The following is a 16690-nucleotide window of genomic DNA, read 5'->3' as shown; positions in this document are numbered from 1 at the left end:
TCACTGCTTCTCCTCCTTCTCCTTTTCCTTCTCCTTTTGTCATTCAAGCTTTATTTATAATAGCAATGCACTAGAAACAGCCTAAATGTCCAGGAGTAGATTAACTATAAGCTTCGCTTATGATAGAGTATTATCCAATATTGTTTTAATCTATTTTATTAATACATATTTACAATATGTAGAAATAGTACATTCATCTTGGGGAATTGGTACCTATACCTATAACACCTTGACCATATGTACTTCCCTTATTCTCTCACTGTCCCTTCTCCCTTTCTAATTTGCCACCTATTTTCATTTCTAACACCTCTAGTTGACCTGGCTAACCACACTGAGCAGTCATGAGATGGGAGTGACTCGGATACTGATCTGCTAGACTAGTCTACTGAGGACTGGACCCTTTGATGCCCAGTGGGGGCTATACTATCTGTCGAATTCTGCTGCAACCACACATCAGCTTCTTCATCTCCTTGTTGGCCTATAATGCTGAGGACCCTGAGGAATGATAACAAAGTCCACTAGGATGATAACTATTGCAAAAAGGGTTTGAAACTAAAATGTGCTTAGAGAAAATATCCACAAAGTATTATAAAAACAGATTCTGTAGGAGAAACTGACAAGTGTAGGTCTTCACCTCTCTCCATTTCCATGGTCTGAAATGGGCTGGAGATGGTAAGCATGCTTCATTCTGAATGCTAACCTCGTTCCATTGGAAATAATCACCTTGCATGACAAGGAGGATTCCAAGACCATGTCAGAGTTCAGGGGAAGAGTGCGATCTGATTGATTATTGATGCCCACAATGGGAATGGTATTCGGGAGGAACGAGGGCATATATATGCCCCTTATCCATCTCCCAGTGTTAGAAAATAAACAAACTGAAACTTAAGCTTTAAAACAAGGAGAAAACTGTGACTATTCCTTCTAACCTTGAGTTTATAGATTTCCATCCAAATTTGTACATATTGCTCTACTCTCCTCCCTTAGATCCATTTTTATTGAATGGAGAGAGCTATTATTTTGAGCACAGATCTACAGTCAATGGCAAGACTGCTATTGACAAATTTATTGAGAGGGCAAACAAAAGCAAGAGTTCAAACTCTCCTCATCAGCTGTTTGAAGAGATCCAACTCACTCTTATGCCACCAAAATTCTGTCTTGCATTCTAGCAAGATCAATCAACACATCCCAAAATAAACCAATTACAAAGTAATATGTGATTTATGGGTTTAGAGAGCCATTAAATGGGATAGTGAAGTGGATTACACAGAATCAGAAATACTCTGTATATACCAAACAGTAAAAAATATAACCATGACTATGTCAAAGACGATGCAAATGCACAAGGAGTAAAAAGAAATCAACCCATATGAAAATAGTTGGTATGTGAGGGAATGAAAATAAGTTACTTTCTACTCCCTATCTTTCCAACACTATAAAATGTTACACTGGCACTGACATTAACAAAGAATAAATTGTTTAAAAAAAAATTAAGCACACAGAAGTAGATATAGAAATATTTATTATAGCCATTGCGTTGACTTTGATTGCAGGTTATAATATAGCTTTATTCATTAAATAAATATTTGTTTCACTGTCTATTTTGTGCCATGTACTGTTCTAGGCACCGAGGACATAGCTGTATATAAACATTTTTATCCTCGGCAAATTCATGTTTAAGCAATTGAATTCTGCAAGTGTAAACTAATGGGTTATAGATTCTCAAGAGATCTGTTAGAGATTGTTATAGGACCTGAAACAGAATCTTATATACTCACAATCACTCCTATCATTATGTTTCAAAGGGAGCCTCCTCAGTTTCATTAAAAGAACACAAAGCACCCTTTAATACCTGATGTGCTCCAGACACCATATAAGATGCTGCGTTCCTTCCAATGAGGAATAATTTGTATATGGGTCTTGCCTTCACAGCACTTAAAATATAGGGGGAAGTGATTACTCATAAATATGTACTAATTATGAATCGTGGTGCATGTTTCACAGGAAGAGGAAGCAACGACACATAATAAAAGTGAGTGAGTGGCATCCTAGAAAAGAAGGCCTTTCTGAGGAGGTGACACGCGTACTGATACCCTCAGTACAGAATGAGTTGGCCACAGAAGAGGAGGTAGAGGCGGTTTCTGGCGGTGGGGACTCTGTGGACAATGAATATGAGGCAGCAGGGAGTGTGACATGTTGGAGGACATAAAAGAAGGCCGGTAACACTGGGGGAAATGAGAATGGGAGATGCAATTCTTTCTGACCCACATTAGTAGTTTGGATTTTATATGAAAGGTAACACCTCCATAAATAAGGTCATAAAACCATGTGAGACATTAAAGAAAATCAAAATAAATATGGGTAAATTTAATATTGTAAAGATGTCAATTACCCACATATTGTTTTATATGTTCAGTGCAGTTCTGATCAAAATGACAACAGATGTTTTCATTAAATTTGATAAGTAGATTATAAAATGAAAGAGCCTAGAGCGAGAATAATCATGATATCTCTGAAGAAAGATGAGGAGAAAGGATCTGCTCTATCAGAGATCAAAATTAACTGTGATGTTGTAAATAATTATGACTGTGTTTGGCCGTGGTTTATGGAGGCCCGTGGAATAGAGAAATTAGAAAAAAATTCATACATCTCAGGAATTTTGGTGCAGGTCATATATGACCTGATAAAGTAGAGACAAAAAAGAACTATTTGTTAATGCAACCTGGGGGAAACTGCTTATTAATAAAGGAGCAAATGAATTTTGCACCCCATCTCAGTTAATACAAAAATTAATTGCACATAGACAAAGAACTTAAATTTCAAGAGCAAAACTACATAACTTTTCATAGAAATATAAAGAATTCTTTTTCTCACCTTGGTTTAGGGAAGACTTTCTTCAGAATACAGTGTTTCTTAACTACATAAGCAAAGACTCATAAAATTGATTTTAATTAAGGACTTTTGTTTTCAAAAGACACCTTAGAAGGAGTAAAAATAGCAAGTTACATATGTGACTGGCAAAATAGTTTCACAAGTATATTCTAAGAAGTGTTACACATCAGTAAGAAAATAAGATGTAACCCAATTGGAAAATGAGCAAAAGACAGGAATAGATATTCTACAGAAAAGAAATACAAATGAGTGACAAATGTGTGAAGAAATATTCAACCTTCTTAATGATTTAGAAAATATAAATCAAGACAATGATGTGTTATTTTATGCTTATTTAACTGGATAAAAAGAAGACTCTTGACAATATCAAATATCAGACAGTGTTTGAAATCATAGGAGCTCCTTATACTTCGCTGGATTGAATATAAATCCATGAAACCAGCCTGGAAAATAGTTTGGCACTTTTTTTCACAAAGTTGAACACATGTTACCTACTTTCTAGATAAAAATTACCAGGAAAATACTGCATACATACCAAGGGAGATGTACACAAAGATGCTCATTTCATCACCGTTGATAAAGGCAAGATCCTGGAAGCAACCCTCAGTGACTATTAGAGGATTGTGCATGAATGTATGTACTCTGATACCCTTGGGTAGTGGAATATTGGACAGCTGTTAAGATGAATGAATGCCTGCACTAGCTAATGGGGTTGAATATTACCATATAATATGGAATAAAAGTATCTCAAAAGATTATATACCACTGAAAACTCTTAGCTAAAATTAAGAGACTAATGAAATGACTGTAAGGAATACATACCCAAAGGAAAATTATATATGATGTAAATGAATTACATACAAGACTCAGGATAAAAAAGGAGCTGGAAAGTTGGGTTGAGGAGATCTAAACATATGTAGTTATGTAGATTATAAGTAGATGGACTCATGTAGATTATATGGAGATATGTCACTGTCAACCTTCTGATTGTCTTGTTAGGTCGTGTATTGCTATAGGAATGAATGAATACAAAACATACAAAATTGAGTCAAGCACAGACAAATGAAGAAAGTGTTTCATGATATTAACAGTGAGATTATCATTGGCACCCAAGGGGTAGGCTAGAACCTGGAAACTATTTCCTAAACCTCTCAAGTCATAAGTGTGGAAACTGAGGTGCAGCTCAGAAAAGGAAACATTTCAAGTCAATGGCAAACCAAAAGTTAATCTTAAATTTCCTAATTGCACAATTCGTGTATTTACAGTGAAAGGAACAAGTTCAAAATATGCATAAAACAAAAAGGCAATCAATAAAGCAGTGTTCATTTTTATGACTATTTGAAAGACTCTGAAAGAGACCTGGTATGTACATATTCATTCATATATGTGTATGTGCATATTATATGCTTATATGTATGTAAGATGTACTGAAACCATAATGAAATAGACCAAGGTTATTATGGTATATATCTAGGTGTCTCCACAGGGTCTCATCTGATCATAGGTAAGGCTTTGAAAGGCAGCTGAATTATGAGGGTGTTATAGCTGACTTGCTGTTAAAAGGCAGAATTTGGTTAGAAGAGGCAGGCCATTGTGGATGTGACCTGGAAGGGTATATTATCTTGCTTCTCAGCTGCTACCTTGATTTTCTCTGCTTCCTGTTCACCAGGAGGTGAGAAGCTATTCTGCTTCTGTGCCCCTCCACCATGCTGCTCTGCCTTGGAGCCAGCTAACTATGGACTGAAATCTCTACAAACCATCAGCCAAAATAAATCTTTAAGTTGCAGGTGTTGGGTATTTTGTCCCAGTAATGAGGAAAGTGACCAGGACAAAGGTCTTGTACTTTAAGGTCAATTTTGAGGGATTACCTTTCTTTTGGTAAAGAGTTAAAAAAGAAAAGTAATGAAAGGAAAGGGGCCTACTGGTTTAGAATAAGAGAAGAAAAGCCACCTGCAATCTCTTGAGCCAATGAATGAATAGTCAATGAATCACAAATTTGAATTCCAGCCTCCAGGGACTGTGAAATTCCAAACGTCTTGATGATAGATAAAAACCTGCAGATGCCCTTCAACTGGGTTGAAAACTTGGAACAATTCTGACCAAAACAGAAACAAAAGAGCCAGCCAGTTAGAAGTACGCTGCGTTTCTCAACCCAGGCAGAATTCCAACAGGGGTAGCATGGTAAAACATCAGAGATGAAAAGAGACCAACTTGTGATGTTAAAAGAGACACTTTGGAACTTAAACACTGCCTCTGGGCTGCTCATTGAAAGGACATGGCAGCTAGAGGGAGGGTTCTATCTCTAGCCATGTGACCATGTGTACAGGAAGAGCCTCCACAAAGGCCTCTGGGTATGCACTCAGAGTACTCAAATGCAGCTTCCCTCGCATCCAAGAACATGAAGGGGAGCCCACGTGTTGCCAAACACAGCAATAACTTCATTTTCTTTCTTCCTCTCTCCCAGGACAGCTGTAAATGCACAGGATTAAACATAACACAGCAATTTTTTCAGATCCAAAATTTCCTTTAACAAAAACTTGCAAAAATATTGTAGCAGAAGTTCATGAGATAGATACAGGTAAGAGCCCACTAAAATGACAGGGGGTTTCTCCCATGATGCTGCTGTAACAGGATGAGAATACCAAGAGTTTCTCCAGGCCAGGAGAAAGCAGACCTAGCCCTGTGCCTCTGATGTGTCTCCCAGTTAACTCTCCACTGAAACAGAGCAATTCTGAGGAAGGAGTTGGGAAAATCGGTACAGCCAAAATGTGAAAGCTTTACACAGACATGCTGGAAACCCTAAGTACACGGGTACATTCCCACATCAGTGAATAACTACATAATCTCACAAAAATATACATACACACTTATGCAGACAAACTTGCTTACTCACATGTGTACACTGTAGGAATCTTTCCCTTGCAGCACGCCCTACTGTGTAGGTACAACTAAACTGAATGATTAATGTTTGCTGTGAACAATGTACTGCCAGCAGAACATGATTTGTTGTCCTTTTGGTAAGCAGTGCTATGCATCTGTTGATTCCTTTCATCACGTTACCTAGCTCTATCACAAATACCTGTGCTGTAATAGAAAAAAAAAAAAGACACCCAAGGCAAATATATAGGCATTCCTGATATCCTACCAATGTATGACAAACAGTGCTAATGGGCCCACTTACACGAATGCAACTTACATAGGAAAGAAGCTTCCTTCCTTCTAGGCCCCAAATGCCAGAAATCATTCTTCTCAACTAGAGCCGTTTCTATTGAAACACCTGTCAGCCTCCCTGTCAGCCCAGATGACCTGTATACAGCATCTAACCAGAGATGCCTGCATTTTTCAAGTCTCCAGCAGGGAAACAACTTACGAAGGGTGAGTGATGAGCTGAGGGCTAGAAAAAATGGCTCCTAGACTTCCCAGGGCCCTGACTTTTAAGATTTAGGGAAGGCCTCTGGGCAAATCTATTACATTTGTGCGTGTGTGTGTGCGTGTGCGTGTGCGTGTGTGTGTGTGTTTTAATCTCGCAGAGAAACAACAGAACTAACTTCCTCTATCTAGGAGAGGGAAAAAGACTCATAAGGAAAGGTCTATGGTGAGAGCCAATATCTGTGTTAGAAGATGCCAACCGCAAAGCGCAAAGGGATATTGACAGAATGATACCTCCCTGTATATCTTCAATTATTACACACACTATTCATTTAACGACTTTGAAGGGAAAAGGCTAATTCTTCTGGAATTTGAACCTTTAAAAAATGAGCACCCTTCACCTGCCTGTGAATGAGAGAGTTGGTTGCAGTGTAACATCTGAGACAGGTAGAGCCCAGTGGAGTGGAACATAGGTAGAATAAGCCAGGGTCAAGACTTGTTTAGCAGGTATTCAAGGAGGATAACCTATCAGAAGAGGTGGGATGGATTAACTTCACACAGTGCTTCTTTCCAAATCTGGATGTACATTGAAATCTCCCATAGTTTGTTAAAAATAACAAACTATGCATGGATAGAAACCTTCCCCCAGAGATCCTGATCTACTTGGTCCATCCAGTTTTCCATGTACCCATTCATTTATGCATGTATCTATTTGTATCTTTAAGCCTTATGATGTGATTTTTTAAAAATACACTTTATTACTTAACAGTATTAGTTCATGGCAAAATTAAACAGAGAGTATTTCAAGGTTTGATACTAATCTCCAACCAGGGTTGAGCACCCTAAATTAAATCAACAAAAATTTCATCATTAACCCTTGCTAAGATAAAACACAGATCTATATATCCATCTAAGGAATATTTATTGAGTACATACTATGTGCATGCCATAATTCAAGTCTTTAGGACACACTAATATGCAAAACTAAACATGGCCCACATTTCAAGACCAAAGGCTGTCAGGCTGAAGAACCAAGGAGAACCAATGTTGCAGTTAAGCTCTGAAGATCTTCTGGCAGAATCTCTCTTCCTCCAGATAGCTGGGTCTTTTGTTCTATTCAGACCTTCACCAAATTGGATGAGATCCACTATGACAATCTACTTTATCCAAAATCCATCAAGCTAAATGTTAATCTCAATCTAAAATGCCCTGACAAAAACATATAGAAAAATGTCTGAGTATACATCTGGGCACTATGGCCTAACTAAGTTGACAGATAAAATTAACCATCACAGAGCCCACGGTCTCACAGGGATAAAAAGTCCAGGATGCCACAGTACGCAACATTTTTAAGTGCAGACTATGAAAATGGCATGAAAGAAGAAAAGTTGCTAAGAAAGAAAACAGAATAAATCTTTTGTGACAAAGAGGGTAGCAGAAGCAAAAAGCCACTTGGGGGTAAAGAGCAGGAAGGAGCTATCCCTAAGGAGTGTAAAATGAAGAGTGTCACAGGCAGAAGAAATGATGTTGTCACAGTCACACCTTCTGAGAACTGCTTGAGCCTAAGAAAATGCTAGAAGGCTGGAAGAGCTGGAACACAGCCAACAATGGGAAGGAGACAGACTTAGCCAGGCAGGCAGGAGCCAGATCATTCTGTGCCCTAAAGGTGGGATGACACTAAAGTGCAGAAGTAGCACAATCAGATTGACCTTTTGAAGATGCTCTGCCTGTAGTGTGGAGTAGCACACTAGTAGAAGTGGAGTGTGGGCAGGGAGCTGTGAATTGGTCTACGTATCTAATGGCTGCTCTGAACAGGCGATGGTGGCAGAGATGGGGCCTAAGCTGTGATTATTGTGGCAGGAGAAATGATGTAACTTTCTGGTGGATTAGCTGTATGGCAGCTGGAGGCAATGGACAACTCACATTGATAATTTTAAATAGGAAGAAAAGGTCCAAAGGTGTAGGGGAAGTGGGAGGGGAAGGGGAAAGGACAGAAGGGAAAGGAAAAATTATAAGAAAAGGAAAAACTGGAAACAAAGTCTTTGTAAATAGGGAAGGGTGAAGCGGGTGGAGGGAGCACAGGGAATGGGGAAAAAATAAGAACCAAGATACATCATGTACAGGTACAAGTACCCAAAGATAAATGTAAATGAATTGTATACCTAAAATGTACCAATAAAAGAATTTAAGAAAAAAAAAAACAATTCAGAAGAAACAAGAGCTTTTCTTCCTAGTCACCAAGTCTGGCTCAAGTTATCCCCAATAGCAGCCAGCATTACACAAATTGTGTATCCTAATTAACACAGATCCAGTTTGGATTATGCAAATTCTTATTTTGGGCTACATTAGTTACACTCCAGCTGATCCTTTCCTGCCTAGACTACCTCCTGCTCATCTTGACCACCTCTTTCCTGCCCCAGAATGTCTCTGTGGACTAGAGTTACAAAAGCGTGTGGTCAGTGAACCGAGTAGTGATATGGCAAAGGTAAAAGTCAAGAGAAGGTGTGGCCTTTCATCCAAACAGAGCCAGGGAACTCCTATGGGCCTCTCTCTCCGAGTGCTTGTTCCTGACCTCCGCCTACAGGAGGCGCCTTCTCTTCATCAGTATCTGTGTCTGCTCCTAATCTGTTCAGAGCTCCCCTGTCTCAGAGCACACACCAGTCTTCTTGCAATGCACTATCTTGGCATGTTGATTCCTGGGAACCATGCTTTTTGTTTAGATTGAATCCAACCATTTGTAAGCTGGAAAAATATTGACAACACTCCGACGTATCTATCGTACCTTTTAAAGGCGCTCTCACACAGGAATGCTGCCTTGTTTTATCGAGACAAAGTCTGTGTTTTATTTAATTCTGAATGCCAGGCACCTAGAATAGCTTGTAAGATAAATGTCAATCAACTCTGGTATAATCAAGCCACCCATTCCTGCTTCATTAGGGTCTTCTCGTTCCCTTTAAGCTCCTCAGATTTATACACTGTAATTAGAAACTTGGTGATTTTGACTGCTAAACAGAAAAGCTTACTGGGAAGCTTCATATGTCTGAATTTTAAATATTTTCACACTTCGTTAACCTAGTTGCAAGTGTAACATCTTCTGGCCCAATTCCCTCACACTGTGCGATTTTTATTTTTGGACAGAGATGAGCACAATTAATTGAATTGAAACACATATTGATTACTGTTTTTCCTGAACCCTGACTAGCTTGTCTCCAAATGATTTTATTGAAGAGTTTTTAGACAATTGTTTGGCTGGATTGTTTCTCCCTGATGACCTCATTCTGGCTGAAAGTGCCTGTCTGCAGTTGCAATGATTTGGGTTTAGGTGAGCTGTAGTTGTTTATAAAAGCTGAGTCAGATGGGAAAGGCCACACCACTCTTCCTCACATATGAGCCTGGGTACCTCATCCAAACCCAAGAGCAGGGCTTGGGGATAGTCTATGTGAATGGCTTGATTTTCATATTATTGGTGAAAATACCTCTTTGAACCCTAGTGAATAAGGTTTTTCCTAAATTGTCTCAAAAATCACATTGTCCATGTAATGACTGTCATTGTTTTCGTGAGACAAAACTTTCCAGACTGCTTGATCTTCCCTCACCACCTCGACCACCTCCTTGTGCACATCCAGATTGTGAAAATCTATACTTTTATCTGCACATGCATCATCTTGTTAATGTAAACTCTTATTCACTTGCATCTGAGCTGGGGCCCAAGATTCTGTATCTCTAACATGGTCTCTGTTGAAGCTGATGGTTTGTGAACGCAAGGCCTTTGACATTTCTTTCTGTGTACTACCTGGCACTCTGTTAGGAGAGTGATAACAGATGGGCATTCTAGATCTCCTACTAAAATACAACTCCACAAGGACCTGAGGCCATGGTCTAATACATCTTAACACTTCCTGTTGCAGTTGAGGTGAAGCTGGCTTCAAGGGGCTTTGATGAGTGCTCTGAGCTCCCACATCAGTGGGCCAGGAGGGGATTGTAGCTGTTGCAAAATCATCCTGTTTCACAGCATTGGGGTGGCAGCAGAATTAGGGGAAGACAACCATCCCCTAGGAAAGAAAGTCCCAGGATATCACAGTCCATGATTCTAAGGAGCTTATCAAGATAAGAACTCAGCTGGAAGTGGAGGTACATGACTATAATTCCAACACTCAGGAAATTGATGTAGGAGGATAAACATGAGTTTGAGGCCAGCCTAGGCTACATAGTGAGAACCTGTCTCAAAATCAAAACAAAACAAAACAAACAAACAAACAGTAACAAAACAGGCATGCTGGTACATTTTATAATCCCAGCCCTCTGGTAGGCTGAGGCAGGAGGATTGCATGTTTGAGTCTAGCCTGAGAAACTTAGTAATTTAGCAAGACTCTGTCTTTAAAGAAAATTAAAAAGGGCTGGGGATGTAGCTTAGTGCGAAAGGTATAGGCTCAATTTCTAGTACAGGTTTAAAAAAAAAAAAGGTAAAAAATCGTAACTGAATGGAAGACATCTGCTTTGGTTTGGATCTTAAATGGACTCCAAAGGCTCACATGGTGAATATATGTTCCCAGGATGGTACTGGGAGGTGGGGGAAATTTTTGGAAGTGGGACCTAGTGGAAGGAAGTGAGGTCATGGGGGGGGGCCGTTGAAGGGAGATATTGGGACTCCAATGCTTTCTCTCTCCTCTCCCCGCCCGCCATGCCACCAAGAGCAGTTTTGCTCCAGCCCATGTTCCTCATCATAATGTGCTGCTTCACCTTCACCACAGGGCCAAAGTGACTGGGCCAGGCAAACATGCACTAAAGCCTCTGAAACTATGAGCCAAAGAAAATATTGTCTTCTTTTCAGTTTTTTATCTCAAATATTTTGTCACAGTAACACTAAGCTAACACAGCATCAAAGTCTGGTTGGCAGCAGAAAAAGACAGCTGCAATAAAGCTTTTACATCATCTACCGAAGAACAAGGTCTTCCAATAAAGAGCTGAGCTTTCATTGCAGTATCATAGATGAGGAAAATACCCTTGCTTCTTGACACATTCCAGATATATCCAAAATGCTGTGCACCTCACAATCTATTATACACACAACAGCTGAGGGATCTTTTGAGAATATAACCCTGATTCCTTCATTTCTCCGCTTAAAACCTTTCTAGAGTTTTCCTTTCCTCTCAGGATAAAATGCAAACCCTAGGAGCTCTCATATCCTGCACCTGCTCCTCCACATGGGCTCATCGCTGTTCTTCACACTCATGAAGCCCTGATAACTCTGGCATCCTATTTTCAAACATGCTTAAGTTATTCCCATTCTAGGGCTTCTGAACTAGCTAGTTTCCTTCAAATGTCATCACCGCTTTACCCTTGAAGAAAGGCAAGGTTTAAACACAAAGCAACTCCATAATGAGGTATAACCTTTGATGCTGTGGGTTTTGACAAAGATTTATTTATCCCTCTGTTCTTGTCCAATTGGAGCCTAGAATTGTCTGACACGTTCAAGTTATAAAGAGGGGGCTGGAGTCCAAAAACAGAATGTGACTTAGTCAAAGCCATTCAGATTTTGGAGGGGGACAATTGTCCAATGATAAATCCAGAGGTTGTGAATTAGACTAAAAGGGAAGGAAATAGACTACGTGTATGTGCTGGGTTTAAAATATTTACAGTTCCAAGAATAAAACTCCTCTTTTCCCCTTTTTTTATTTTTTATTTCTTTTTGGCTTTTGACTTTGCTGAGTTCAAGGTTGTGCATAGGAGGATATAGACAATTTTGGATTTCTCTTCCATTTGTAATTTATAGATTTCTCTCTCGAAATTACAACTACAACCTAATTTTAAAAATCAAATTGGTTTCATCTAATTAAATTTGGAAATTGCCTCATAAACACACATTTTGTTATAAATGCCTTTAAAAATACAGTCTCCTGCTTATAGTCTGGGACAAGATTGGTTTGAGCTCAGCTCAGTGGCAACTTATCATTTCTCTGCTCAGGAGAATGCACTCAATTCTATCAATTGCTAAAACTTTCTACAAGAGTCCCCTTTAACATTTACTGCCCACACAAATCACCCAGGGATTTTGTTACACTGCAAGTTCTGATTTGAGGAGCCTAGGTGGGATGCTGCATTTCTAACCACCCTTGTGTGATGCAGACTTGTAACTGGGGCTGCAGCACCTGAATTCAGGAGACACACACTTCCACCTTGTTTGTGTGATCATGATTTCTTCACTTCACACCTCTGCCCCAACTTCTGTAATTTTTATGTAATTATAACAGCTAACATTTATAATGTTATTTCTAAATGCCAAACACTGAGCTAAACACGTATTTAATATGATCCTCACAACAGCCTTACAAGTTTAGTGTTATTATTGTCCTGCTCTTCCAGATGTAAAATGAAGGTTTTGAGAGGTTGCTTGCAGTACCAAAAGTCACATATCAGGTAATTTTCAGAGCTGGAATTCAGACCTAGTCTGCTTGATCTCAAAAAATCAACATTTTTAGTTTCTTGGGCCTCACTATCTTGTGATACACATAATCACAGTCATGTTTTTGCACAAAATATAATAGCTAAGCCCACAAACTCATTGTTTCCTTCAGACCATCCCCAAGAGTTTTGGTGCACTCCCAAAAGACTGCCTCAAATTCTCACAAAAATAAGCCAGCTGCAATTTTCTGGCTCTTGTTCTCTGTAATCACAGTCCAAGGAGCAGCCAAGAAGCTACTTAAAGATCTTAAAGATCTTACCATAGCTGTCTCCAGTAGAGTTCATCAAGAAAATGGAAATATCCCTGGAAATAGATTTCAAAAATGCACAAAGCACTAGATTTGTGCCCCTCTAATCGGTTTCCACCTTTGTGCCCAGAGTTCCAGAGAGGGTAGGTACCACGTACTGAAGCCTCCAGTTCAAGATTTATTACTCAGAATGTCTAACTCACAGTTGGGTTTGCACCTTTTTCTTTCCATCTATTTCTTTCTTCTTATTGTGGAACTGAAATCATGTCCAGTTCAATGAATGAGATAAGTATATTACTCTCAAGGAAGAAGTCTTTGCAGACAGATGACCCTATGTACTACACTGCCCAGGTCAGTGCTTTCTAAGTGAAGGTACCGAAAGGACCAGGGTCTTTCATGAATAAAGTGTCATTTGGGCTGAGGATTTAGCTCGGTAGTTCCACTGCCTGCTTTGCAAGTGCAAGGTCCTGAGTTTGATCCCTGCTACCCAAAAAAAAAAAGTGTCATTATTCTAAGGCAAAATGAAAACAAAGGCAATTTCCATTATTATTCATGAAGCTAAATTTATTTTATTTTAAAGACTACCTTTTATTCTGAAAGTATATCCTTTCTATATATTTTGGAAATATATCTTTTATGAAATGTTAATTAAAATAGGAAAGTCCCCTAAATCTTTGAAATGTTGTTGACTGGTAGATTCGAAAATCCTTGTACCTGTGGCTCTGAGATTCTTCCGTAACACTGCCATCACTCCTGAAATGATGGGTCCTTTCCTTCTCCTAGACAATGAAGAAGTTGCTATATACAACAGATCTCTGTTACACTTATGGGTGTGTGCATGTGTGTAATTGTGGCCTGTACTTTACAAAGAATATCATGTGGTTTTAGAATGAGCAGATTTTGATTCAGTTAAATCTCCAGGCCCACTCTTCCCTGCAAGGCCACATTCTAGGTGTATCTCCTCTTCTCGTACAACAAACTAGGAAGAAAGCTTTGTTCCCTGGGCCAGAAGGGCTCACAAATGATTGGAATGGATATTTCTTCTCTTCTTTACCAAGCTCTCTGCAGTGGAAAATGAAGATATTAGATAGCTCTTCTGAGAAATGTTAGATTCATTGAGACATACTGGATGATCTCCTCCTTCAGAGGTTTCCAAGGACCAGGCCCGCCTCTAGAGAGCTTATGGGATCACCAGACTGATCTGGAATCTTTATCTCTCATCACATTCTCCTTGATATTCCTCCTCAAGTCTACTCTCTACTTAGGGATGTTTCTGTTGAGCCTTGTGGGCCTGTAGCCCATGTTTCATCCTGGAAAAGCTTGTTTCCTTTCCTTCCTCAGACTTGCTAGAGTGACCCTCATGCCATAACTCTCCTCTTCATTTTACAGTTGAGGAAACAGGCTGGGAGAAAGGAGGATTGTGCCAAAGGTAACTTGAGACCACAGTAGAGCTACTAGAATGCTAAGCTACAGCTTTCCCGAATCAGTATCCATACCCTTCCATCTGCATTTCTGCTTTATCTAGTACTGCAATCTCATGGTGTCTCAGAATACAAGAGTGTGAACAAAGTCAATCTTCTCTGCATCTCAGTACTTAAATACTTGCTATTCTTTGATTTTGGAGATTTTTCTTTCTGTTTTGCAATGAATTTCTGTGTAGCTTTAGTTTTGTAAGTTTTTAGGGAGCATATTGTATTGGCTTAATGAATATATTTTTGCCTGAGTAGGTTCTCTTTCATCTCTGGTAAAAAGCTGATGCTTGGTGGGAGCTTTGGACACTATCACTTAGCTAACAATACAATATCCCTAAGGCACACAGAACTTCAGAGCTCAAGAATCCTGTAACTATGAGGTAGAAAATATTGTTGGGATTCTTCTCAAAGCCCAAGAACTGATACAGGTAGAATGAACACCATCTGAGTATTGAGGTTCCATGTGACTGTTATGGTTTTTCAGATGAACTTCAATTATTGCTTACCAGGTCTAGATATCTCTTCTTCTACACAGAACAATTTTATTCCTTTGAAGAAAGGATCAGTTGTCACATAATCACCTCAATGCATGGTGTGTTCAGATTTCTTTATCTTCGAGACTATCAGGATAGATCAAATGTGTGCCCTGGCATGTTCTTCCCATCATACTGTCAGAAAACATTTGACAAGTTGTATCTCACTCACCTTTAAACCCTCAGTGAAATAGTTATGCATCTATTCGAGGCCCAAGAGAACTGAATGAAGCTGAGCCAACCAAAGCAGCACAAGGGGCCTCCTTACCTCGTAGAGTGTGATGACACCATTGGTTTCATTGGGAGGTTTCCACTGGATGTAGATCTTCTCTTCAAAAGGTCCCCCTTGGATGGATTCAAGAGGAACAGCTCCCGGAACTACAGAAAGAAAAAGTATGAACTTGATGTTATCTTCCATGTCACTTCTCTAGCCCCATTAATCCAGAAGAGAGGTTTGCAAAATTCCTCTAAAGAACCAGGTATAAACATTTTAGGATTGATGGGTCATGTCGTCTCTGTTGCAACTATTCAACACTGCCTTTTTAGCATAAAATTGACTATAAAAATATATGAGTGGGTGTTTCCATCTTCAAATAAAACATTTCTAAATACAGGCAATGGGGAAGATTTGACTATGGACCATACTGGTTGGCCCCTCTTTGGAAGGCTGACAGATTTTCATCTGCAGACTGAGCAGGCCCATTTATAAACTGAACCAGATCAGGGTATACAGGACATTAGGAGGCCACCAAATGGGAATGTGAAATTAAGATTTAGGATTGGTATTTGAGAAATACAGATTGGGCTTCACTATTATTTTGCCAATTCTTATTTTCCTAACAATGTCAAGTTTTCTCCAACTTCAGTTTCCTCATTTCTGAATCCTATAGGAGACTTGTGCCTTGAAATTTCAATGTATTTAGAAGCCTGCCTTGCTCCAGGGAGGCAGCTAGCTTGTCTTGCTTCTTAGTCTCCAATATCTGGTATGGTATTGGATGAGTGACTTAAGCCAGCATTTTCCTCTAGGAGCACAGCTATTCCTGGTGCTGCTTTTCTAACAGACTTCCTATCACCCCCTCCTGCTGGGTTCCAGCACCCTTACAACAGACAGGAAGGTGCTGAGCCAGAAGCTAAATGATTCCCCAAACTTTCTGTTGTAACCCTCTAGAGAATCTTGAATTCATGTAAATCATTACTGGATCTATTTATATTTCAGCATTATAAAAGCAGGTACTTTTACTAAGCACTTACGCTTTGATCAGAATTTTACATACATTATTTCACTTAAGCCACAAAAGAGTTCTGCCCAGTATGCATTATCTCCTTTGTGCTGATAAGGGAAGTGAGACTGAGAGAATTAAATAACTTGCTCAAGGTCATATGGGTCTTAAATTGTAAAGAGGGAACTGAACACCTGTCTAAGAGCTTCAAAGCATATACTCTTAATCATTATGCTATGCTTCTCTACGTGCAGCCTTGGCCATATGTTGCAATCAGTTCCCCATTGTTAAATTACAATATATTTAGTTTTTCTCATTATAGGTACAATACACACAGTTTGGTGAATATTAAGAATGCTAAAAAGAGAAAGAACAAAATCACTCATAATACCTATAACCAAAGGTATTTTTGTAGTATTTTTATGCATACATATTTTTTTTATTTTTTAAAATATATAAAGTATGTCTGTGCATATATATTTTTAATTCTTTAA

At 39.1% G+C, this 16690-nt stretch overlaps 1 protein-coding gene across 18 annotated transcripts in view; it reads right to left on the bottom strand.

Moving 5' to 3' along the window:
* Positions 1–16690, bottom strand: part of Ptprt (protein tyrosine phosphatase receptor type T) — a 1083111-nt gene that overhangs the window by 355440 nt on the left and 710981 nt on the right. For all 18 annotated transcript variants that reach the window (XM_087197882.1, XM_087197888.1, XM_087197890.1 and 15 more), the window contains exon 9: positions 15245–15354. In XM_087197882.1, coding sequence (XP_087054008.1) covers positions 15245–15354 — 110 coding nt within the window. The remainder of the gene's footprint in view (positions 1–15244; positions 15355–16690) is intronic.

Source organism: Heterocephalus glaber, unplaced genomic scaffold, assembly GCF_053883595.1.
Source record: "Heterocephalus glaber isolate CG9 unplaced genomic scaffold, H.glaber_assembly_v1.0 deba00001673, whole genome shotgun sequence".
Taxonomy (NCBI): Eukaryota; Metazoa; Chordata; class Mammalia; order Rodentia; family Bathyergidae; genus Heterocephalus; species Heterocephalus glaber.
Note: the sequence above shows the minus strand (reverse complement) of the source record. Positions and strands in the feature narration are given on the sequence as shown.